This window comes from Crassostrea angulata, chromosome 7 (genome assembly GCF_025612915.1).
Source record: "Crassostrea angulata isolate pt1a10 chromosome 7, ASM2561291v2, whole genome shotgun sequence".
NCBI lineage: Eukaryota > Metazoa > Mollusca > Bivalvia > Ostreida > Ostreidae > Magallana > Magallana angulata.
Genome location: NC_069117.1, coordinates 39,687,510 through 39,715,165, shown reverse-complemented (window position 1 = coordinate 39,715,165; position 27,656 = coordinate 39,687,510). Strand labels below are relative to the sequence as shown.

The 27,656-nt window shown below is 34.8% G+C and overlaps 2 protein-coding genes across 2 annotated transcripts; both read right to left on the bottom strand.

Annotated features, from left to right (window-relative positions):
• Nucleotides 1-13,069: 13,069 nt before the first annotated feature.
• On the bottom strand, nucleotides 13,070-18,153 carry LOC128157166 (uncharacterized). Its single transcript, XM_052819588.1, has 7 exons — nucleotides 17,753-18,153; nucleotides 15,728-15,800; nucleotides 15,447-15,532; nucleotides 14,342-14,449; nucleotides 14,104-14,163; nucleotides 13,909-13,989; nucleotides 13,070-13,787 (listed from the first exon to the last, which is right to left on the bottom strand). Exons 1-7 carry the CDS (start codon nucleotides 17,825-17,827, stop codon nucleotides 13,482-13,484), a joined length of 789 nt encoding a protein of 262 aa, XP_052675548.1. The 5' UTR covers nucleotides 17,828-18,153; the 3' UTR covers nucleotides 13,070-13,481.
• Nucleotides 18,154-19,019: 866 nt separating this feature from the next.
• On the bottom strand, nucleotides 19,020-26,883 carry LOC128157410 (uncharacterized). The gene is made up of 7 exons (XM_052819934.1): nucleotides 25,958-26,883; nucleotides 25,624-25,845; nucleotides 24,800-24,943; nucleotides 24,215-24,312; nucleotides 21,502-21,926; nucleotides 20,440-20,674; nucleotides 19,020-19,487 (listed from the first exon to the last, which is right to left on the bottom strand). Exons 1-7 carry the CDS (start codon nucleotides 26,828-26,830, stop codon nucleotides 19,100-19,102), a joined length of 2,385 nt encoding a protein of 794 aa, XP_052675894.1. The 5' UTR covers nucleotides 26,831-26,883; the 3' UTR covers nucleotides 19,020-19,099.
• Nucleotides 26,884-27,656: the final 773 nt, after the last annotated feature.

Genomic DNA, 27,656 nt, shown 5'->3' with positions numbered 1-27,656 from the left:
ACAAATATTCAATTTGAGGATGAGGTACACCAAATGCCACATTCCTTCCAAGGATTATGATCCTAACCATTCGTACTGCATTTTGTGAGACAGAGAAAAAAGGAGGAGCGCTATTTCTGTAGATGAAGTGTAAAAAACGGTAAAAATGGAGATCGTTATCACGAAACGTCAGCAGAGTTTCTGAAGAAAAAAAAATAAAAGAAGAAAACTATGCACAATAGTGATATGGACGTACCGGGTTCTCTTAATGGAAGCAGTAATTTTGAGCACAACCAAACGCTCAATGGATCAATTGTTACCAAGATAAACGTATCAGTGGTGTTGGACTCGGATAACAGCCTGTTGACAGAGTACTCTGGGTCTCCTCCCAGGGACCCACCCATTCCTCTTTTGATCGCTAGCTCTGTAGCGGCAATAGGTATCCTGATTTTTATCTGTCTGGCTTATTACTGTCATTCTTTACAATTGGATTCCAGGGCCCGACAGCTGGCGGTGAAACTGGCTACAAAGACAAGTTTCGTCGGAGTCCCTCCTTCCTACACCTCAACTTCCATCATGTCGGCCACCGACTCAGAACTTTCTTACCAGAAGCGCCGGAACACGCTCCGGGCTCCTAGCCTCACCCCCTCAGTCCCCAGCTCCCGGTCCCTGAGGGGATCGGTCAACTGGAGCGCTTTAGCGGACCACGACGTTGTGACGTACTCAGCGCCGAGGAGACATTCCACCTTCATTATATGACTCGTGCGTGCTTAATTTTAGTGTTCAAAAATAGAAAAAAAGCATGGGAAATATGTGATATGTGTGAATATACATTAATATATCTCAAAGGATTCCATTTTATGTTCAAACGCTAACGTCTTTCGTATCTTTCTAATTAGTGAAATGAATCGTGTTTAGATGTGTGATCGCAAGGAGTCCTGTAGCTGGAAAGGATGCTGTATGTATACGTGTATGTATAGGTGTAGTAGTGTTTCATTAAAACAAGGCGCCACCATGATCTCATGACTTGGAATCAACCTCATCGACGCTTTAATTCATATACAAGTATTTTGTTGATTGAATTTCTGAGTACACGGACCATGATTAAAATCTCTTCACACTTCATTCCTGTATTTATTCTTCTCGGAGACTTGATTATCTCTCTATCTCTTTACGCAGACTGGTGAACGAAAAAGTGGATCCTTTGATTATATTTCTGAGTTCTGTCAGTTTCATTTAAGATCTTACAACTTCGAGTAAAAACATGCATTGAAGATATTTCGACTTTTATCATAAGTTACGTTTTTTTTAACTTATAATTATCTTAACAAATGCCCCCATTGAACCAATTACCAAAAATAATCGTCGAAAAAAAAAAAACAGGCAGTAAGAACAAAAAGTCTATTATTTAAGATAAAGATCGAGAAGGCTGACGCACATTACATAGTTTGTTCTTAACTCCAATCAAAACAATGGCTGTGTTCGGGAAAAGGAGAATGCTTTAAAACTTAAACAATCTGCCAATCAAGCTTAAACGACCAGATCTCAGGGATTTCGGTAATTATACAAATTACTCGGTAAAAATAACCCACCCACCCCCCTAAAAAAAAAATGAACATCTAAAAATTTAAGGACATGAACTATTTTACACATTGCTTGTTCGACTTTTAGTGATAAGTTTCAAAATTTAGTATGAAAAATGCAAAATTTTACATTCATGCCTTATTTTGATAGTCTACAAATCGCCCATTCGTTGTAGTGTTATAAATACACCCGGTTTTAAGAAGAATTTCATGCTTCCGATCCTGATTTGGTTTTGTCTTTTACAAAAGGGCATTGTTCACATTCAAATGGGTATTCGGTGTTGTTTAATTGAAAATTATTAATATTCCCATTCTCTCATATGTACACTCTCTCATTATTGATTAGTAATAAACATGTCCCAATTAGGTACTTGAAGCGATATTGTTGCCTTTGGCATGCAAGCAATACACTCAGTATTTGTCGCTCTCGCTTCTGTTATATATGATATGAATTATTCGATACGTGCTTTATTCAACCAACACATGCAGAAAAATAATGGTTTCTTGGAAACAGTGCTGATTAATTTCTGCAAACGTTATCAACGTTGGGAAACCAATGAAACATGCCTTTTCTTCATTTCAGTTTTACTTTTTTTTGTATGTCTTTAAGATCATTTTTTAAAGATCCGTTTTTATACTCTAACGTCATAAAATACTTTTTTTTTTTTTTTTTTGCTGTTGAACGACTGGAGCTAGATCTCATGTCGATAACAGATAAATTGAGAAAACCCTTAACCGTCTACAAGAGGTCATATCATTAAAAAAAACAAAAGTCTTCAGTTTAATTTGAAGTATGCAAACTCGGCTCGTGACATTATGTAGCACTTAAAGATATGACAAAAAGACCTAGATATGTTCGCAAAAAAAGGAAGGAAAATTTCAAAGACTGGAACTGACTGCGTGTGTTTTGTACTTTTAAAATAAATTATATACGGTTCTTAATTTAAGCGTCTACTGCGCATACACTATAGAGCTAGTCATTCGTACACAGATATCAAAGCTACATCAAATCCATATAAGATAATTATCAAGCCACTTTTGTTGACAAATTGGGCGTTCATGTATATAAATTATATCTGCTCCAACAGGGAATTGAAATGCTTTTTTTAAATTTTCAGACAGCTTAATTTTTTTAACTCATTCAGTCACATTTTTAAAATGCATTTTCCTGATTTTTAATTAAAAGGGCTAATTGTCTGTGATACTATGTAACCATTTTTTTTCGTTTTTCATATAGTTTGTTTTTCCCAGAAGTACTATAAAATTCATAGTTTACTTCGGGTTTACTAGAGTGGACCCAGCGTAAACCCAAAGTAAACCCAGAGTGGACACAGAGAGTAATTAAAACCTCGATTAGAAGTATACCCCTGAAAGCAGACACTACATGTGTATTCGGAATATACAAGGGGCAGGAATTACAGGCAGTAAGATGGTAAGATAAAATACAGGTCTTCTTCACACTTCAGTGCGTATAGTTGACCCAAAAAGCAATTCTCGAGTAAACCCAAAGTAAACCCAAAGTTAACCCCAAGTGGACCCAAATTTTCAAAAAGTAAACCCGTAGTAAACCCAAAGTAAACCCGGGGTTTAGTTGGGGTTTACTCTGGTGTAAGGTTGGGTCTGATCGGTACTGTAAACTCATGCAAATCCTTGCATTGCATTGCAAAACGGAGGGAGTGATTTCTTCATGTCATTTTGTCAATCATCGTACACAGTATGGTAGTATCGTAAACCACAGAAACTAATTAAATAAGATGTAATTTGATTTAAGGACAAGTAAACTCATACAAATCCTTGCATTGAATTGCAAAAACGGAGGGAGTGATAGACTTTGCTATTGTTCCAAATTATGACATACATGTATACTATAAAAAATGAACACTGGAAAGTTTAATCTTAGTACATACAGCTATCTTAGTTTAGCATCCAGGTGATCATTCTACGTCATTGATATTTTTCCTACTATTGGTCAAATGTTCAAAACATGTATACATGACTTGTATGTTTTATATATTCTATACGTCTGTGTTTATCTACACAATCATGTATTGTTTCGTCAACGTTTGTCTGCATAAGGAGAATGTTTAAGTAAGGAGATTGTATGCTGTTCAATTCTTACTATACATAATAAAGTATTGTTAAATTATGTTTAAAAATCATTTATTTGAATTTACCGCATGATCTTGCTCAAATGCTTTTTCCTACGTACATGTATATGGGAAAAGTATATGGTGGCAAACGAAACATTGTAATGCGTTATATTCGTGATCATGGGAACAAGGGACAGTGCAATTATGAGTCATAATCTATATAAAGGAATTCTTGAAATAATCATTTTTTTTTCGCCTAGATGTCTTGCAATTTGTCTTTCTAAATTACTAATTAAAACTTTAATGAGATCTTCTTATGACCGTTTCCAAGCTTAATCACTTTTGCTAGTCAGTATAAAAAAAATATTTTCTTCTGCTTCAAAGAAAAAAAACAACAAATTAAGTATAACTCTAATAAATTCCCATGTGATAATGAAACATGTTCAAAGTAAATCTTTTTTAAGAAAGTCTTAAAGGCCAGTTCACTTATGACGTAAATAGATAGTAAGTACCAATAAATAATGTATCTACAGGAACACGTTAAAAAAATGACGCCACATTAGAGATTACGAAAATCTGTCTTCACAAAATATCTTTTCTTGGATACTTTTCAACTTGAGTGTCGAATTTTATGATGGAGTCGTTGAACTTTAAGTTTGCTGTACTACATGCTGGGTAGCACACTAATTTTGGGATTACATGATTATTTAACTGCTTGACTCCGATTACGATGACTCTGAAACGTAAAGCTGCGATCGTAATCTTGCACAGAGTGTTAGGTCTCACGATAAAGTTAAGGTAATTCTGAGGATAAATTATTCTTTTTTATCGTAAAATCAGAAATGAAGGCCATCAATCACGCCATAAACTTACAAAAATAACAGGAGAATCAAACGCATCTGATCAGTATCCGAATTGATGAATTGCATGCGCAGATTGCCGGTTACTGAATCTCACCGGCTCGGGCGTTTGAAGAGCCACCTGCCGGTGGAATTGTTTATGTTTCTTTAGCAGTTCTTTCAATTCTCTCCGCCGAAGTTTAAAATAGCTTTTTGTGCTGAAACTTTTTGATGGAAGTAATTACTCTCTTGATTTGTCTCTCACCCGAGGAAGATTTGCGTGTTTCAATCATCTTGATCGTCATCAGCTCGAACTCTGCTAGTTTTTTCCCACTTTAAAAATCTGAAGTTTTAAGGCTTTTTTGATTTTTTTTTATCCCTGTGACGTATCTGAAGTCAATATGTGCAAAGTTTGACATCCGACATCCTCTCTCCGAAGCATTGTCTGTTTTCTTGTTGATATACCACTGACGTTGGAAACCAGTAAAAATCGCATTTCAACAGGTTTTAATCAAAATTACGTAGTCGTAATATTGATTTTGTAAAGCAAAAGTGCATGCCCGTAGAGATTCAACATGCATTTTGCATGATGCTTTACGGGTTTATTTTTCTTAAATTTGATAAGGTAGAAGGTTTTCGTCATGGATTTTTCTAAATACCGACAATAAAAAAATGATAAAAGATTTTTCCTACTTTAATTTACACGACTTGTTAGAATCTCTCTTTCTCTCTCTTTTTTTTCTTTTAACGCAACACCTGCCATAGCCAATCAAACAAAACTTTAGTTAAAAGAAACCAGTTACTGACTGAAAAAGTTATTTTAAATTGAGATCATGTGTGAAACTATATCTCCAAGAAAGCACTTTGGAAACTCGTTCTAACACCTTTTATCACAGAAACTCTTCAACTTCTCACAATTTAATGTATTTGAACTCTTCTTTTTCTAGCATTTATAAGTGAACTAACTTGTATTGGTGTTATGTTCATCATAGCAGATTAGTCTGTTAACATGTATTTTACATGTGTTTGATCATTGACATTTAGCATGACATTTGAAGGTTCGTTTTGAAAAATGTAGAAATAGATATCAAACCAAAAATAACAACCAAAAAACAAAACAACAGCAATAATCTTTTATCGTGCTGTATATCAAATAATTTCTACATGCATGTAGTAGTTGTGTTATCAAAGTGCAATGTTCCTGTACGGTTTTTATAGAATTTTGAATTGGGGTGGGATGTTGTAATCAGACTTACTCACCCTTTTTGTAAACAGTATTTTGTCCTAACACTTGTCGACAGAGCGATTATAGCTGTCTGATATTGACTTCTATTCCTGCGATCCTATTCCGTACAGAAGGAATTTCCCTTTACCTCATATATTTGTAAACCCCTTCGCGTAAAGTTTGGCAATGTCTTAGTATGGGTTTGAATCCCAAATAAAGCTCGCACAATTGACGTCCATTTTCAGACGCGAATTTCCTCGATCGAAATAACAACAGTAACAGAAACTTTTCGGCGAAAATGACGAACTGGATTTGAATATTACAATTTTAATTATTTCAATTTGGCATGCAGTGTTAACATGATGTACTTTTATATTCCATATCAATATATATTTTATTTAAAGCAATATGAGCTGCAATTTTCATGATGAATTTTTTTTTAACGAAAATGTTGTTTTCTACTAAAATGACAAAAATATCATGATTTTTTAATTTCTTTTCGCCGAATTTTTGTGAAAAGGGCCGTTAAGGAGCCTTAATTAGAGCGAAATTGAATAATTGTCGTCCTGTACAAAATTGATTTGCTATATATTCTTTAGAAGAGATATATTTCCTCTGACAAAAATTAATGATTTTTAACAAACTTATTTATCATAATATTCTAAGTTATATGCAGACTTACCATACTAGCAGGTTTTTACAGCAAAATAAAATTCTAAAAAATACTGCTCATATTGCTTTAATCATACATTGTTGGTGTCTCAAAATCAGATGGATACAAGTGTTTGTAGGTTCCATAAGCATAACTTTAGGGGGATATACGGATTATGTGTTGTTTACTTACTTAGTAGATGCTACATCTGTTTGCATTATTTATCACGAGCCGTGTTATTTAGAATGCATCGATGCAAGTCTTGATTCTATTCAGGACATGCAGCGGACGATGGTCTGTCGGTAAGATCAATCGATCCCAGATTGGACCAATAGATTAGACATTACTTATTATCCTAAAGTACTACATTGGATCATTACAACCATATGTATATATAAAGAAAATATTAACTAAATTCACATAATCAAAGAGATATCGACGAACAAATGAAAAGAAATCGAGTGCCGCAATTTATAAAGTTAGAGAAAAACAAGGGCCTGCGGGACGTACGTATCCAAAGATTACTCGGGCAGTTTACAGAAGGTCAACGTTCGAGCCCTACCAGGACAAACCTTGAGTTAGCTTACTTAAAATTTTATTAAAAACAACTTTTCTATTATTCAAAGTCTGTCAGCTCCTTTAAGGGATATGTGCGGCCATCTTTTACATTTGAGAAGAAAAATGTAAACATTTCTTGAACTGGCTTTTTTCTGTCCAAAACTTAACCAAAACTGTTGTCAATGGCCGCACATCCCCCTTAACGTCAAGTGTTGTTCAAGAGACTTTGCAAAACGGCTTCGCTCCTTAGACTCCTTAAAGCTGTAAAGTTGTTGTTATTCAGCTTGGTTTTGTCTTGGAACATATTAAGCATTCTCCAATTAATTATGCTTATGTAGGGCCTAGCTAGGTGGTTACTTTATACTGGTTTTCTTGTTTATACTAACTAGTCGTTTTACTTGTTCAAATATATTGGACTATATATTCTCACCTTCTGGAATAAAGAGCTCTGTATAGAATATATAGGTAAAGGCTTGAACATACGGGTCTTTCTGGACCATATGATAATTTTTGATTAAACGGTTATACAAGGTAAACTATAGATGAGATGCGGATCTGTTGGGTAATCTGTTGACCACTATCGGCAACTGTTTTATAACATTGCTAAAGCATATTGTTTAAACATACCGAATTACACAACTTTATCGATATGGTTTAATCTATCATGTACAGATAGATACAGAATTTCAAATTTTGACTCAAGCCTCGTCCAAACCAAATTTAGACAGAAAATGTATCCATGACCAAGAAGAGCATGTACTGCAATGAATTCAAATACACGTACTTCATAAAAGACTTGTTAAAATTGAATTGTTTGGTTTAAAAGGGCATAATCACGATTTTGGTCAAATTTTATCTTTCTATTTTTAGTGTTTATAATGCTTTAGAAATGCATCTCTGATGATCAACCAAAATTTGAGTGTTAGTCGTAGAGTTATAAGCAAGACACAGAGCTCACAATTCTTTGTCATGTTAACAAGGCTCGTGTCCTGTTTTTGTTTAAATCGGTTCAATATATACCAGTAAAAATCTGTTTCAGGATAATTGTTCTATCTTCTGACTCCTCTTCAGCATAAATAAACAGTTCCTATGGTTTATCACATTCATTTTAGGTTTAAAAATGAAATTTTTCTTCATTTAGAATGTAAACAGAAACATAAATTAAGCTTTGTTTACATATCGAAAAATTGTAAACTCTGTATCTCGCTTATAACTCGACGACACTCAAATTTTGGTTGACTATTAGAAATGCCATACTAAAGCATCGTGAACATTAAACCGGAAATATAATTTTTGACCAAAATCGTGGCCATAACCCTTTAAATTTCCAATTTATGTCTACTTTTTCTACCTGAAAACATTAGTATATGTAGTATAGGCGTTAGCAAGCTTATAATTATCTTTTTCGTGTAGCGTATACACATGTATATGGGTTGCAGATTTGGTCCTTTATAGATCTGGTGGCACTCTTATTTTGAGCAATGCAGGAAGAATATCACGAAAATCTGCAATGCATCAACTCCATGCGGCATCTAAAGAGAGTTACCCTTGTAGATGCAGACTCTTGTACTATTTTCTTTCAGCTTTGCAGCATTTCATAAATGAGACAAATCATGGTGTCCCTTCTGATATACAAATGTAATTCATTTTCACACATAACAAATACATGTACAATTGACTATTTTGGACAAGAGGCACGTAGTTGCATGTATGTTCCATTTATAAATTTAGTCATTTAAAAATGAAACAATAAAAGACAATCTTGACATTTCATCCCCCAAAACATTACCTTGAAATTTACCTATTTCCAATTTCAGTCTCGAGCAATTATGACAGGATAGAATAATGTAAACATACATGTATCTACTACCCCCCCCCCCCCCCACCCCTAAAAAATGGAATAATATGAACACAGTCAAGATTGTAATTAAAAATTTAAACAAAAGAGAGATAATGTCCGATTGGTGCAGAACTTTTGATCAACCGATGAAAAAGTGGTTTATGTTCTAAGTAAGTTAGATCATATCAAGTAAAATTTACGCGATCGATTAAGAAGGGGTTCGATCGCTTCGATTCGCTCTTTCCGCACCTTCTAAATCGCGTAAATTTGACTTAATATGATCTAACTATTACTTAAAGTGTCCCAATAAACGTATATGTATATAATAACTATTTTGCTTAAAGCACTACTTTGTTCTAAATTTAGTTGGAGGGATATTTCTAAAATTAGTTGGAGGGATATGCCCAGTTATTTTTAACCGCTGAGTTGACTTTGAATATTTTTTCTACATGTACGTAAAAGTTGTAAAAATCCTACAATAAACTAGATACATTTAACATACAACTTAATTCTCAACCCCCCCCCCCCCCCAAAAAAATAAAAAAATAAAAAATCAGATGAGTTTTGGTGGTTAAATGGTACTGATATTAATTGGCTCCATTTTAAAATCAGAGCAATCTCCATAATTAATTTTATGTGGAGGCTTCAAATGTTTTCATGTTTTGATTTGAATTTTCATTAATGATTAAAAGTATTAAGTACAATTAATGGAAGAATTCATAAAATAAGGATCAATTTTGAGGAAATTTCCATGATAAAAAAGGTAAAACCTAATCTAGCAGTTATAAAGCCTACACAATAGCTATCACAATTCCATTACCTACATGTAATCAAAATCAATTTATTTGCAACAAATATTTGCAACGAAATCTCTGTGTGTAAAATCTGAAACATGTAATTCATTTAGGCGATTCAAAATAAGCACTTAAGCGTCACACAAGTCACTTATGTAATGGGTCTGTCCTTAAATAGCATTTCATGTTATGATAAAACTGATTTCGAGGAAAAAATTAGATATCATGAATCCTGCTTACTGGAGTTAACAAAATAATGACCGCCCCCTCCACCTCCTCCCTAGGAAACGAAATCACCCTCCATTGTATCCTCCTTGGGGAACACTTGTGCTAGGATCCTTGCCTGTTATGTGCTGATGAGGATGCTCTTTTACGTTTCTTGTTTTTCTTGACCATGTAGCAAGTTGATAAATAAATCACACTTGTGTATAGTTAGTTCATTGAGTTGTCTTTCTTGCATTTTGCAAAGATCTTTTTTTTTCATACGCGTCTATTTGTTTCCATATTACACAAGGAGAGAGACACAGTGCATTGATTTATTCCTATTGTTTTACTGAAAGCAATTAATATTATAATTAACATTATTATTATAAACATATTATTAACGTAATATTGCAACGCTCAAACAGCATATAAAAGACATTTGATAGGCATATTTCAATTGAACTTTCGAATAATAAAGGGTTGTGTATTGTTGTTTGGAATAACATATTCCAACATTATGTCCAGTGTCATTGTCTGCATGTTGACGTCGTTAAGTTTTCATCTTTTCCTGCAAACAGACTGCGCAAATCTTTTAACATTTTTAAGGGCGATGATTTAAAGTTAGGAGGATGGATGGTCAACCAAGTACTCATGAGATCTGCCTTAATTTTTTAATATAATATGTTTAGTCATTAATTATTAATGAGTAAACAATTTTTTTTTTAATTGTGAAATACTTTTTTTATGTTTAAGAAGAGAAATAACATAAACCATCCATCTTGGATGTAAACTTTACTTTCAAAATATTAATCTTTTAATACAAGGCTTTAAAGAGGGGGTGATAATATATAAATAGTGCCTGTTTGGGAGGGTAACAGTTGAAATTGACACCCCGAGAAAACCATTGTCAACCGACGCGAAGCGGAGGTTGACAATGGTTTTCGAGGGGTGTCAATTTCAACTGTTATCCTCCCAAACAGGCACTATTTATTTTGTTATACTGAATGTCTTTTTTAAAATTTTTAAGAAAATTTTACTGCTTTTATATAGGAATAACGTGAATTCTACAGCGAACCGTACGCGCATAATTTTCGCGCATGTTACATTTTTTAATGTTACCCGTTGCCAAGTGCGTTGCTAACGCTGAGGGTAATAGTAAATATTATTAACTGCGTCTTAACCAATCAGATTTCAGTATTTAACATGAAAGTATAACAAAACATTCTAACATTCTATCTCATTCATGGTTTTATTTTTTACATTGCATTGTTTTTGTGTATCAACTTATGAGCAAATCGTTTAAAATCCTCATCTTCGTGATTGATTTGTACACTGTTTTTATCATAATGTACATATATGCATTTGTAATCTTAAACTTAAAAGACACGCGAAAAAATCGCCGAATTCCTCACTCCAAAAGCAAAAATTACAAAAACGTATATACCGGTAAATAAAAAAAAACAAGAAAAAAAAAATAATAAAAAAAAACGATCACAAAACATGACAAAAAAAAAAAAGATGGAAATGCCACGAATATATATCCAAGAAATCATTACAATATAAATTTTCTAAAGTTTGCAAGTTTAGCACCTAGACTGAACTGTTAAAATGTATTAAGCATATGTTTCTACAATCAAATGCTCCTTTTATCTTTTAACATACATGTATTTGAAACTTAATCATGGTTTTAAAAAAAATCAATTTTTTGCAGATACATTTAAAATGTATATATAGTTCTCTGACGACCTCTTGAATGGACATCTAATTTTTTTTTTTAAAGTGTCATTTTTCCATATTTTTTTTTTCGTGAGACTGTAAATCGATATTTATATCTCTTTTACATGTTGTTCTAACTAATTTATGCTGGCATTAATGCGGTTAATACTTGAGGGTATGCATATACAGTATAAAGATAGGTTGGTAATGCGTTTTTATTCAAGAAAACGAGATCTCATTATTGATTACCCCAACGTTATGTAGAAATGTTCGACGAAGAATATGATCAGATATACGATCGTACAAATAGCTTTTTTGTCATTTGTCGATGGTAAAGCGAATGGAAGTTAAACAAAACAAAAACAATTGAATTGAGCACAAAACAAGAGATTGAGATGAGTCATATGGTCCACATCCTTCACTTGAATGATGGATACGGTTTCTAAATCAGCTTTATCACATTTTTTATTTTATTTTCATTTAAAACTGAACTATACACGTGGCCTCAATCTGGGCTTCTTGTTCAAGATTTCAACTTTTATCATAGCAGTAAGCTTCTATGTCAATGCCTATTGGGATATTTACTAATACACTTTTCGGATTTCTTTCCATTTTTTCTTATAAACAGTGGTTTCTATATCTTTGCATCCTTCATGGTGCCCTGAATCAAATCAATGGTAATGGTTTGAACATGATGGTTTGCTTCAGTAGTTTTAGTCATATCACAAATCATACCCTTGTGGCTTTTATGACGATTTTTAAAACAGACATCTCCTATATAATCCTTGAACTTTGCATACCTCGTGGGTCACATTGGGTCCTTTTTTGATAAAGAGGACCCGGTTTGAACAAATTTGAATTTGCGCTGCATACATGTAGGTCAGAATTCTTGAATAGTTATTACACCAATCGTGTCTATCAAAGATCGGTCCCTTTGTTTCAGTGTACTTGTTTGTGCTCAATATTCCTATATATTCCTATATATGTGAATCTTGTTTCCATCATAGAGTCCCATTGTTAGACCAAGGGACTCTGTCTATAGAGACTTAACTAAGAGGGCTGGATGGCCGTTGTCATTTTTAGGCTATATTTACCTTAATCAGACTAAGAGTTTATGAAAATGTTCAAATTTTAAAACTAAAATATATGGATTTTTCTGTACTCAATAATAGTTAATGACCAAAAATATATTTTTTTTCAAAAATTTAAAGCAGATCTCATGAGTATTTGCTTGACCATCCATAAAAGATTTGCGCAGTCTATTTGCAGGAGGAGATGAAAAGTTAACGACGCCATCATGCAGACAACGGACATAATTATTTTAATCAGAGAAGCTCGTTGAGCCTTCGGATCAGTTGGTCTAAAATTATAAGCCTTAATTAAATTATATGAAATATTGAACCTGTTCGATTTGGCGACTCTGACCTGTATTGTAAAAAAAATGAATTCACTAGTTTTTATATTGCCCATAAATCTGTTCAATATCTGTAAATCAACCTAAGGTACAGATGATGATTAAATAATCTGTATTTACTTTGGCGTTTGATTTATAGAATAGCTTTCATGAAGATATAATAAGACAGAAATCGTTATAGATTCATAATCCTTTACTCTCTTTGGCACATTGAAATGTTATACAACACATACATATATATATAAAATACATCCCTGAGGTAAAAAATTCAGTTTGTGAACAGCATGGTAAAAAGATTCCGTGAGGGTGAAATAAATCAATTCTCCATTAAAACAGAGCACCGTTCTGCTTCCTGTACAATAGAATCATGGGTAAAATTCTGAACTTTCGAGAATTTTCACTTTCTCCGTAACGACACACATCTTTTTCCTCCAGGAGCGAAAACGAGACCTGTTGATTTCAGGAGGAAGAAACGGCGCGGACTTTTGATGAGCATGCGCTGCTATCGTTTCCGTTTTGTAATGGTAAAACGATGTCTTAGGAGAGACTAATAACATATGAACACCAACTGGCAGAAAAGAACGATGTCATATCCAAACCACATCCACCGTAATTGAATATCTGTCTGGCATATCTCCGGAATATCTTTGACTGTAATTGTATCTTTCTGAATGTTGATTCACTGTTTGCACATTGTGACATAGTCCAATTTGTCTTATGTCTATTGACCGCCTGTCCTCTAGTTTTGGCTGCGGGTATAAGTTTTCATATAGAGGTGGATTTAACTCTTTACACGGGTCCGATTCAGAATAAGGTGGGAGATGGACACCGAATGGAAGCTCAAATGTGTCAATATCGTATTCCCGCGCTCGCCCCATGGAACGACGATTTCTCTGCAAAGCAAATTACAAAACTCTTCTTTAAGGCTTATCATCAATATTTAACACAGATATCAATAAGAAAATGTATTTGAAATTCAAGCTAATATTATTGAGAACCGTTTCATATACTTACGGGTTTGTATAAATAGTCATAGGTGCCCCTTCCTTCTGATAGCTCTTGATACTGCGAAACCACACAGGCAAAACAGTAGCACTGTAAAAGTATAAGTATCAGTTATTATAAACTATCAAAAGTAGATTTTAAAAATTTGAATTATCAGGCACGTATTTCATAACAGAATGGAAATTAAAATCAAGTAACACTTACATTTGCTATGAGTTTAAAACAATAGTAAAACATCCATACGATTTCCCAAGCATTCAATGTCTGCAAAAAAAAAATGAAGCATGATTATTTGTAATGCTACACATTTGGAAAACTCGATCAAATCATAATTCCATGAATAAAACCCTGAACAACCTTAATGAAAACCAAATGTTAACATTCTCTCTCTCTCCTCTCTCTCTCTCTCTCTCTCTCTCCTGTGGGGTATCGGGGGACCTACCTTCTCCCTCTCCATGTGGACGGTGGTGAGGAGAGCTATTGAGCCTGTCTCGTACAGTACGTTGAGGATGAGGACGTAGACCCAAGGTAACAGGAGATATCGCTTGTCCTGTAAAAGAAGTCACGGAAGATATAACTATTTCAGTCGGTGCATGACAAAGATAATTTCTAAATCTTCTTTGACGAGTTAAAGCCTCTTATTTCCACAATATGTTCTTTGTAAGAAGTTTGGAATGTGCATGAGATGATTTATATATCTTAACATAAAATATAATTACAGTAGGGTCATATTTCATAGGGCTGTACAGTATACCAAAAAAAATTCAGTTTCATTTACAACTAACGAAATTTCACTTCACATGTACATGTAAACATTTGTACAATTTTAGATAATCTAGTAATCCGTGCAATTACTTTCATGCACCTACTTTTGTTATATTTACAAGTACATGTTACATGTACTAGAAAACCTAACTTTTGCTATTTACAAGTAACTTAAATACACATGAGCAAAATAAAACGTTTGCAATACGATGTCCCAAGGTGGGTGTCGTAATAAGATATTTAGCCTTTAGATAGCATTTGTCAGTGAAGTGACAAGTTCAGATGTTTACACGCCACTTCGTTTAAACATACGAAATGTTGTAAAAGCAATGCCGTGTTACGAGACAATATGATGCTATCAGGGTTGTTTTTATCGCTTTGGAATTTCGAACTCATAACAGCGTGAAATAGTGTATCACTTTAATGAAACTTGCCTACGACAAAATCATATCGCAGTAATAAATCTCATGAATAAGAGTGAAAAGGGCAAAAAATTCCCAACTTTCTAAAATTGAAACTTGTAAACCTTTTTCATAATTTGTCTAAATAATGAGTTTCATATTAATTTGTTTATTTTAAGGCAGTTGGGGTGGAGTGAAACAGCCATAACCCCCCCCCCCCCCCCCCCCGGTCCCAAAATAAAAGAAATTAAATATACATTGAAAATACCTTAAAACGTAAATAATGTATATATTAACGGCAAACTTCGGCATGGTAAGTATTTTTCTACAAGACAAAAAATTCCACTGCCCTGAATTTCATCATTTTAACAACACACTTACCAACTGTACGCCCGGGATGAGGATAAGGGATGCTGCTATCATCAGTCCATACAAGACAAAACCAGCATACACGATTCCTTTGTATTCTGTTAATAAATGAAAGAAAATAGGAAATTAAGACAAATAGCTTACAGAATGGACACATATTATGGCATGAAATCGTCGATTGTTTTGCGAGCATCCAAATGACGAACGACTTCGCAAAGCCAAGGTTAGCAGAGTGGGCCGAAAACCCTTGGTTTGCTAAGATGATTGACGAAAGAAAATCTACATGTACATACCCTGAGAGTCTTCAATGAGTTGGTACCCGACATAACGGAACAGATAGAATACCAGGCAGATCAGGGAATTAACCTGTCAATATAAACGGTCATTATGTTATACATATAGACTACTGTGTGCTGGAATATATAACCGTCATATATACCAAAAAATATTTGAATCATACGAAGTACATGTATGTACAGATGAACAAATCAACACTACAATCGTACAATTCATCCAATACCACCCCGTCCACCTCAAAAAGAGGGTGGGGAGGCAAATCAAAGGAACCCTAGTCATTTTGTCATTTTTTTTTGTGGTCATCTTATTGTAAGTTGTATAGTTTTCATTTTAATAATTTCAATAAAAGGGAGCCGTTTGATAGGAAAAATTATTAAGATATTTTTTTCCTCAAAGTTGTAAGCTGTCAAGATTCCGTTGTCTTATTTTATTTAGGAGAGTCTATTAAGTGCATCCTACATTAAAACTGCCATGTAGGCATTATGTTGTGTCGGGTCTTGTAACAGTTTACCGGTCCTCTTCCGACCTATAAAGTACATGCTAACCTCGTTTTGATGGACGACGTGTCCATCTCGACTTAATGGTTAATTAATAAAGTATTTCCCTAAAACATACTGATATGGGGCTATCAGTTGTCTTTTGTATAGCCCCGGGAAAACTTCACAAATATTATGTAACTACTAATGAGTAAAATACAAACAAACATGGACGAGGTGTGCCGAGAATCTTTATCCGTGTCTTATCGTAATCATGTCGATGTGTCACTTGATCGAGCCTAATCAATCTGGCATCTCCATATTTATCTGTTTTAAGCATTGAAATAAACTAATGAAATTGTCCTCTACTAATGGAAATTCAATCAGTCCAACCAATTGTTAAGCTCCGTTGCGCGGCCGGCATTTTATAAACCACTGTATAATTCGATACGGTATTGTCATACAATTGAATTCTCTCGGCTCATTTCCATATAAAACTGATTGATCAAATGAATTCCTGGCATGCTTAGTTTCCAAAAAATCGATATCTCAGAGAGAGAGAGAGAGAGAGAGAGAGAGAGAGAGAGAGAGAGAGAGAGAGAGAGAGAGAATATTATATGTGCTAAAAATTTACAACAACACTTTTACGTCTTTGAAAGAATACCCCTTTAAAGAACATGGGTAAATAACTACATTTAGGATTCTTTGTTATCTGCCGTGACAGTTTGAATTCAGTCCTTCTACAAGATTTATTACAATTTATTGCAATAAAATGATCAAAATTAAGCGTCTATAAAAGACCCATAGAATCGACGGCGCTGACATCCTGATAAAATGTCAATATTTGCCAAGGTTTTAAGTTTTCACATCATCTCTGAAACTGAAGCAAAGATAAACACTTGTTAAAATTCCCAATAAATGAATCATGGTTGCTCTGAATTTCAGCAATTTGTATAGTGACAAAAAACGTTCCTCTCTTCTTGAGTTTTCAAGTAAACAGATTTCTAAAAAAAAAATTTCACCCTTCGAATTGTCTGATTTATACTGAATAATCGATTACCAATATTACAAAAGTAGACATAATTTTTAGACCGTTGTCCAGAACGGGTCGTAGCCAGACAGGACACACAATGCTACTTTGTCCACTGAATGTTTAATTTAAGGGGGACCACGTTTGCTTTTTTAAGGCGGCGTGTCAATTGAATAGGCGAGAATTCCCGCAGTGAACAGACTGGACCGTGAGAAAACTTGTCAATTACCAGGACAACAGTTCAAGTTGTCAACAGTCTAAAAAAAAACAACAAAATAACCTCAGAAGATATTAACAATGTCCCCATACCTGAGTCGCTATGCATTCAAAACTTAACAAAAAATGTTTGTTAAAAACTAGATAATTTTACATAGCGCGTTAACGTGCTAACAATACAAAGGACACATTTAAATGAAAAGTAAATGATGAACCCAGGACTCAGTACGTATAAATTAGAGACACATTTAGAACACAGAATATACACAGAAATGAAGTAAAAAAAACCCCAAACATACCAGGCTGTAACATCCACATATAAGGGTTCCAACCCTAGTATTGGAAAAACACAGAAAAGTCTTCACAATGGCCATGCCACCGTGTTGTTCTTTTTTTTTTTTTTTGGTCGTGAACAGCCCTTAGATTCTAGCCACCATTAAAACGTGTCTCCTTCCTGCTCGGGCTCTATCGACCATGAGTCACGGTCGGGACACACTACCAGAATACACCTGAGCGCGTCATCACAGGTAAACTGAAATCAACGACTGTGTTTATATCCTATGAGCGATTCGGTTTCTCAACGACAAAATCGATGAAGTAGCGCTTCACGTTTGTAAACTTCTAAGAAACAACCTGTCTTCTATCAAGGACAGTCGATCTCTAGCTATTTTTTTTCTTCCATCCGATTTCGCTTCTCTGTACACTTTACTGAGTGAAAAAAAACCATAATCGCATTATAGGCATTGGAATGTGGTTCTATTCAATTTTAAATTCAACAACGGAAATTGAACAATAGGGACTCTACATCTAACTTATAGCGCTTGTTTTTCTTTGATATTTACACGTAATCTGGGGGTGTATGTTTAATTACATTCAAAGTTGTATTTTTATAAACACCGAGTGGTGTTTGGTTAGGATTAAAAACTCTCCCCCTTTCACCTATATATATGTCTTGTTCGCTGTCCGTTAAAAACCGAGTCTCCTTTTGTTTCCCGAACAAACTTTACACTGTCCCTTTTCCGGTCAATGCTCGCTATCCGCACTTCAAACAATTACGATTATGTTATGTTAAAATGATTCATTCCTTTACCAAAGTCAATTCTTTAAATATTATTTCAATGAAATTCAGCACGAAAAGGACCACCTATTATAGACTTAAGAATTTAAATAAATTTGTAGAGAAAACTGGAAATTGTTGTGGTTCCGAGTTTATCGAGATAACATCTGGAGCAAGGCAAAGCGAGAATGTCTCAATTACCCGAAAACACACGTCATTATGATGTTACTTTGTCAACTGAGTCACTCTGATCCAGCAAATATCAAACAATTTTCAATAATATCTGATACAATTTTCAACTTATAGTATCAAAAAGATTTAAAGTATATAAATCTATCAAATACATTTTAAAAAAATGTCAAAACTATAATTAGATTCAGCGTACTACCCATTGACTGAATATATCACATCTTTTAAATTAGATAGATTTGGCTATAGAATACTGGATATTCATGCATTCATATATATGATAAATTTATTAAATACGCTATTTAAAATATAAATAACTCTAGATTTTTTCGTCTTTTATTATGAATATATTACGACAACAATTCAATTATTAACTAAAGACTAAATCAATAATCCTTTATCACAATTTTAATTTAGCTATGGCCTCGTCTGTGTTTCGTTGTATTTCATAAAACCTGTGTTCATTCATTTTATCGTTGCTCTGCTCAGAATCTACTTTAGATCTAAATGTCGATTCTTTTCGTTTGCGGAAGTTCTCCCTGATGTTGTTTACAAGAAGGGCACCACTAACGTCACTTTCAGGAAGTTCCGGATCCCCCAAATGGCAGCTTCCGGTTGCGTTTTCGCGTTGCTTAGGTTTCGTTATCTCGATTTCTCTCCTAATTGCTTCGATCGCTATCTGAAGCCCTTCGTGCTCTTCTTCTCCTTTAAGAAGCGACATAATGACAATGTCGTCTGCTAACCGAGCGTATAGATGATGGATCAGCAGCATTATTTGTTTCTCCGAGCTACAATGTAAAATCCATACATTTGCAATTATTGTCTCATTTGCATTCGGCTTCAAGATACATCTGAAACCTTTTTAAGAAAAAAAAAGCAGTCTGAATTAGAAATTTTATTTTAAAAACTCTGTAATAAACTACTAATGGTAAAAAAAATCCTTCTCCAATTGACGGTTGTAAAATTATGATTCGTTTGATATGATTATTAACCGCAAGTTTATATAAAAATCGAAGTTTAATATCATAAGTAGCATTTAACATTCTAGAAAAATTTGAAATACATTCTGAAACACAAAAACTCATTTTTTCAGCCCATGTTTATATATTTATTTCATTTTTTTTAAAAAAAGAAATAAAATATTTGTTAAATAAGATCGAAAAATTCATTTTTTTTTTGGTGCAAATGCACGTGAATAACGCCGTATAAAGCCGTAAACTACAAGTAACCTTCTCCTAAAATTCATCTACATTATTAAATAAAATTGTAAGTTTTCTTTTCATATAAATAACACTTTGATTCATTGATAGCAACACTCCAGTACGTTTTGAACAAACTCATTTTCCGTCAGTTTTTAAAAAATCTTTAACGGCTCGAACACCTTAATGTGTTTTATTGTTACAGTGCTCTTTGGTATGTTGAAATATGACGGATTAATATATCCCCTTTTAATTTAATTAGGGTGAGCCTGAAAGGAATTTTAATCTGATAAAATCGACCAAGTTTCACAATGTTGAATTTGGTTCCAAGCACTTACGAACGGTACAAAGGGATTTTAAACCTCGTAGTATCATAAACCACATTTAATGAGAAAAGAAACAGATTGAAAAGCCCTTCCGCGTGACTTCAACAAGTGTTTGGGTTCACAGTATCACAAAGCATTCTAATTTGCACAGAACAGAAGCAATATGAATTCTGAAATTTAATTTAAAAATTGTTTAAGAAATTGATATTGATTACTTTGCGTGGACTGTAAACTGGGCCTTGCTGTGACTCGGATGTGAATTAATCACTAGTTTCATTCTAGAGAACGCCGTTGCCGTGGACTGGTAGACATTCTGATCTGCATTGTAGTGGAAATCGCACAGCTTCACCAACCAGTCACTCAACCGTGAAACGTTGGACCACGTGGTCTTCATTTCAAGATGACATGTGACTTGTGTGAGCAGCGATACTGCTTCCTTGCACCAATGGTCTTAAATAAAAAGACGAGGAGATAATTACTTATTAGAAATACATAAGAAATGAAAGATATGATAAATTAGCAAACAATTTTGGTGAAGGAGGCTGGATGCTACTAATTACAAATGAGATTTACTTTAAAATATTAAATGTAATTTTTCGTCATAAACTTTACAGTGGCGTCGGAAGCAAATTGCAAGAGGGGGGGGGGGGGGCTAGACTTATCCTCAGAAATCTTGACAAGCAAAAAAAAAAAAACCTAATTCCCAAAATCATTAAAATCATAATCGGGGAATCCTAATCGGGGGGTGGGGGGAGGGGGGTGTTACGGTTACCTATAGTTCCAAAAAAAATCTTAACTACCAAAATTTATTTTCCCAAAATCATGATCCGTGAGGGGGGGGGGGGGGGGGGGGTTATATATAGTTCAAAAAAAAATTTCTAAATTCTTCACTACCAAAAATTTCTTTCCAAATCTTCAAATTCCTAATCTGGGGAGAGGGGGGGGGGGGGCTAGTATACCTATGACTTCAACATCTCAAAATTTCCATCTTTTCAAGGTAATTTTAGGAACAATTATCTTTCCTGCGAGAAAAAGTGGGGGGGGGGGGCGTTCCGACGCCTATGCTTTATCATTTAGTAAAGAAAAAATTAAAACCTTTTATGCTTAAAATTTGAATCATTTTCAATATTCTTAACTGAGCTCATCATCTCCAGATGATAAAAATAGTCTAAAACTGACCATGACTTTCGGTCCTCTTTTAACAACTTGTTTGCATGAAACAACGAAAAACAAAGCTGTAAGAGTTATAGTTCTTAGCTTTGAATTCAGCTACACACCTAGAGTTGTCTTCCCTGATGGCTCCTCCAAATTGTATTTTCCCTCTATCAAACTGGATGTTTCTAAAACAACAGTCCCACAGCACTGCTGCACTTGGTACTGACGCTGTTCCAATTCACTTCCATCTTTGTCAGAATAACAGCAAATGATATAAGTCAGAACAACTTCACATCTAAAATCAGGGTGGGAGACTAAACAAGGGATGTCGGTTCTACAAACCACTACCCCCTTCTCGCCTGGCTGAAGCTCTGAGGGAGGGGCTTTGGATCGGAGGACCTTACTAGGGCTTCGTTTTATGACCTTTGAACTCCTGCATTCTGGGTTTTCTGCAATCAGCCATTGGCTCTGACTGTAGAGGACATTTTGTGGCTGTTTGCCATCTTGGTCGACAGAGGAGAGAGAAAGCGAGAGGTTGTGAAGTGGACTAAATAAACAAAATATGAGTAAATGAATTATTAATTCAAAGGTTTCTTTCCGGCGTTAAATTAACATGTAAGTAACTTATTGCAATGGAAAACAAGAGGCCCAGGGGCCACATCGCTCACCTGAGCAACAATTGCCTTAATTCTGATCAAATTAGCATTACAGTATCAAAATATCTTGACAACTACGTACAGTAGATCTTGCTAAAAAAAAATAGAAAATCTGTCAATTTTTATCCACCTCTTTTTTTGGGTAAATACCAAGCCCCTTTTGTTGTTGTACCTGTAAGAAGATTTTTCTCTATTCCAATTTACCCCCCCCCCCTCCATTTCGTGGCCCCCCTTTTCTCTAGGGAATCATGGTTTCATCAAACTTAAATCTGCATAACCTGTGCTTTCACACTAAGTACTGAGTTTTGGACCGAAAACTTTCCCAGAATATTTTTAAAGATTTTTCTCTATATATTCCTATGTAAAAATTCAAACTGCCGTCACGGCCCAGCCCTATCACTAAGGACTGTGATTTTGCAAACTTGAATTTACACTATCCGAGGATGCCTCTACACAAGTTTAGGCTTTTCTGGCCAAATAGTCTTTAAAAAGAAGATATTAAAGATTTTCTCTATATATTCCTATGTAAAAATTCATCCCCCATTGTGGCCTCACCATACCCCATGACTATTATTTAAACAAACTTGAATCTTTACGATCTTGGGATGCTTCCACTTAAATTTGGGCTTTCCTGGCCTTATAGTTTTGAGAAGAAGATTTTTAAAGATTTTCTCTATATATAAAAATTTATCCCCCATTGTGGCCCCGCCCTACCCCCAGGGACCATGATTTGAACAAACTTGAATCTACATTATCTGAGGATGGTTACAATTTGAGCTTTCTTGGCCATAAAGTTTTGAAAAGAATTTTTTTAAAAGATTTTCTCTATATATTCTTATATAAAAATTTATCCCCTAATTGTGGCCCCACCCTACCCCTGGGCACCATGATTTGAACAAACTTGAATCTACACTATCTGAGGATGCTTCCACTCAAATTTAAGCTTTTCTGACCTTATAGTTTTTGAGAAGAAGATTTTTAAAAAAAAAATTCTGTATATTCCTATGTAAAACATGACCCCCCTCTTGTGGCCCCACCCTACCCCCGGGGACCATAATTTGAACAAACTTGAATCTACACTACCTGAGGATGCTTCCATTTTAATTTGAGCTTTTCTGGCCGGATAGTTTTTTAGAAGAAGATTTTTAAAGATTTTGTCTATATATTTCTATGTAAAACTTGATCCCCTAATTGTGGCCCCACCCTAGCCCCGGAGACCATGATTTGAACAAACTTGAATCTACACTACCTGAGGAAGCTTCCACTTTTATTTGAGCTTTTCTGGCCTAATAATTTTTTAGAAGAAGATTTTTAAAGATTTTCTCTATATATTCCTATGTAAAACTTGATCCCCCCATTGTGGCCCCACCCTACCCCTGGGGACCATGATTTGAACAAACTTGAATCTACACTACCTGAGGAAGCTTCCACTTTGATTTGAGCTTCTCTGGCCTAATAATGTTTTAGAAGAAGATTTTTAAAGATTTTCTCTATATATTCCTATGTAAAACTTGATCCCCCCATTGAGGCCCCACCCTACCCCCGTGGACCATGATTTGAACAAACTTGAATCTACACTATCTGAGGAGGCTCCCATTTTAATTTGAGCTTTTCTGGCTAGATAGTTTTTGAAAAGAAGATTTTTAAGGATTTTGTCTATATATTTCTATGTAAAACTTGATCCCCCCATTGTGGCCCCTCCCTACCCCTGGGGACCATAATTTGAACAAACTTGAATCTACACTACCTGAGGATGCCGCCACACAAGTTTGAGCTTTTCAGGCCGAATAGTTTTTGAGAAGAAGATTTTTGAAAAATACCAACAAATTTTCAATAATTCTCAATTATCTCCCCTTTAAAGAGGGCGTGGCCCTTCATTTGAACAAACTTGAATCCCCTTCACCTAGTGGTGCTTTGTGCCAAATTTGGTTGAAATCTGCCCAGTGGTTCTTGAGAAGAAGATGAAAATGTGAAAAGTTTACAACGCCAACGCCAACGCCGACAACGACAACGACGACAGACAACGGACAAATTGTGATCAGAAAAGCTCACTTGAGCCTTTGGCTCAGGTGAGCTAAAAATCAAAACGTTCAATGGTAAAATGATGTTACAAATTGATTAATTATATTGAAATACATTTAAAAAATATTTTTTATAATTAATAAAACACTACCTGTACCTTTCACAGGTGTTCACAATCCTCACTCCTACAAACCAATTATCATCAAGCACCACTTGCCAAATCTTTTCTACAGAAATCAGGGAGGTCTTTGAGATCTACAGAGACAAAAATTCAAACTCAGTGATTATATGCATTTTACAGGATTAAAAATGTTTTCAAAATAAAAGAAGAGCTGGATGAAAAAATAGCTTTTCATTGAAATGCAAGAATAAGATTTTTTTGAAAAAAAAAAGGTATTTAAAACAAGACAAAAAAAATTGATCAAATACTGTAAAACAACTTTTATTCGCATGCGAGAAATATTCGCGAGGTTAGCGATAGCCTTGTCGTCGCGAATATTTCTCGCCGCGAATCAGTCCTTTGTCTATAGTTTTTATAACAATACAGGTCTGGATAAGGCTTGGTGGCATACATAAGTCACCGCGAACCAGTTTATCGGCAGTTAATTGCGCAATAAAGTCGCCGCGAATAAAAGCTGGTTGACAGTATCCAAGTTTCAAATTTTTCACTGCATTTTTCAAAGTCTTTCTACTGAAACTATTTAAGAATATATAGTTAATATACTTATATACATGTACATACCTGTAGTGGTTTTTGCTCCTCTATTGCTCTGTTGGCATGTGAGAGCAATGGCTGGTGCAGCAGAGATTTCCAAGTATTCCTGATGAAGTCTGACCTCTCTCTCTCAACAAAGTAAGATTTTCTGTGAAATGATACTAACTCACTCTGCAAAGAAAATGTAAAATTCTAGGTTTAAAGGAAATACGTGAATGTAAAGCTGATCTATTTTTCCCTTGCTGTATGAATTAAAGTAATTAAAGTATATGCAAAAAGTCAACAATGATTAACTAGAATTATCTAGAAATACAATATACATGTATATTGAACTTGCTTGAAAGATAAAAGGAAATACCATCAATAACAAACAAATCATTTTTAAGGGAATAAAATTTTGTTGGCTTGCCTGTATTGTAAAATGCATATCAAACTTTAATTTAATGGGGTGAAATTTTCCAATTTTCATGTAACAAAGTGCTAATTCTATATTTTTTTAAAAATAAAAAATTCCCAAAATGTGTAAAACATAATGGTGTTGTGTACATACTTCAGAACATGTAATAGTTTTGCTTTTATAGACCAACTGCTATCTATTCTAATCCAACTTTATACTTTCAGTTTGTATATGTCCCGTAGATGACAATACTTTAGATTCCCAATTAAACACATATAAAATTAATTAATGCATCTGCTTAAATCGTGAGAAGCAAATCTTCCAATGTTCTGTATCTATCTGGTTTTTGTTTTTCAGACAGATGTAAGTGAAATGAAACTACATGTATGATAAAATTCAGCATTTGCGATTAAATCTTCTCTCGTAAAATGAGGAATCTACAGCCTAAATTTACCTGAAGTCTTTTCTGTAAAGCAAACACAGCAGGCTGATGCTCCGTGTGGCATTCTTCAGTTGTACTCTTTTGATCAAACAGCCACACCCCTTTGTCTGTGAGTAGCCAATCAGAGCTGGACTCCAAAGAAAACCTTGGGAGAAGACACAGGATCTGAGTTCGTCCACATCCAACGAAATCATCCTGGTACACGGCAGTGACATCTGTCACTTGATCTAAAATCTGATAAAATAACATTGAAAGAAAAATTGAAGTAACAAATAAAATAGTGTTACATACATGTTGTCCATATTTATTTCCAATGATGTCAAATATGATGATGTCATACATATACCTTCCTTTCCTTTAAGTTGATAAATGTTATGATGTCATTATTGTATATTGCTGAAAACTGCGTATTCAAAGAAAATGCACTCCATGAAAACAAAGCAGGTCTCCTTAGATTAGAGATTGTTGTAGGCAAAGCCCACATAATTCTTCCCTCTTGTAGATAAATAAGAAAGCCTTCGCTGGTTAGTGTTATGACTTCTGAATAATAAGCAGATGCTTCACTCCCTCCTTTGGATATCTGGATAACATTAGCGGCCACCAAGTTCTGTAACTCTTTTGGGAAAAATACAATAGAATCTACCGTCTCGCAATCCTCTGAATGTGAATGAAAGAAGAAAGTGAAGTGTTCTGTCTGGTCATTTCTAATTATGGATAAAAACACTGCTACACTCCCTATTTCTTTGCAATACCCAGACCACAACATGGATTTCACAGAAACACTTTCCTTTAGGACCAACTCCTTTTGTTTCTCCGCTAGTCTGTGGAAAATCAAATTTTTACTGGTATTACTTTGAATTACACCTGGTCCATCAATAAAATAAGCATCCTGTGTAGAGGAGGAAGGAGAATTTAGCTGTGTGATGACTCGATAAGAGCTAAAATGTCTGTCCAGCACCAACACAAGTCTACAAGCATTCTGTGTTGAAGCGTGTAAAATCACTGTATAAAATCCAGTAAAAACGTTGAGCTTTACGTGTATCCCTATAATTTCTTTGATTTCATGACTTACATCAATTGAACAAAATTGCAATTTCTTGAAAATCCTACGATGTTGACAAAATTCATACACAGACACTTTTAGAGCTCTGCGGTTAGATGAAGATCTTTCGATCAAACACTGGCAGAGCCTTCCTTCGAATATAAACAAATGATCCATCTGAAAAAGATGCTGTCTGTTTCACAAATAAGCATAATATTGGTTGTTTTCACTACTTACAAGCATTTTTGTTTTCGAAAAGTCCGCGAATGTATAGAAAGTGAAAGTAGAACAAATAAATGATAAAATTTGGCACGGCCCTGAGAATTCCGAATAAATTATAGGTTAATGCTTCATAAAAACGTGCATGTCAAAGGCGTTGGAACCGGGGGTCTAGGGGGAAGCCCCCCCCCCCCCCCTCATTTTTTTTTGTTGCAAAGTTAGACCGAACCATTAGGAACTTAGCTCAGGGATGGTTCAGCTCCCCACTTTTTCTCGCAGCAAACAAAATTATTTCTAAATTAACCTTGCAAAGATTGTAATAGTTGAAAATTGGAGTCAAAGGTAACCACCCCCCCCCCCCCCCCCCCACACACACACACGGAATAGGAATTTATTGATTTGGGATTTATTTATTTTTTTGGCACGTAATATTGGAGTTAAAGGTAAAATCTCTCCCCCCCCCCCCCCATTAGGATTTTCATGATTTTGGGAATTAGTTGTTGGTTTTTTTTGTCAAGATACCTGTTATAGGCGTCGGAACCGGGGGTCAAAGGGGAAGCCCACCCCCCCCCCCCCCCTCATCTTTTTTTTTGCAAAGTTAGACCTAACCATTAGGAACTTAGCATCAGGGAGGGTTCAGCTCCCCACTTTTTCTCGCAGCAAACAAAATTTTTCCTAAATTAACCTTGAAAAGATTGTAATAGTTGAAAATTGGAGTCAAAGGTATACCCCCCCCCCACCCCCACACACACACGGATTAGGAATTTATTGATTTGGGATTTAT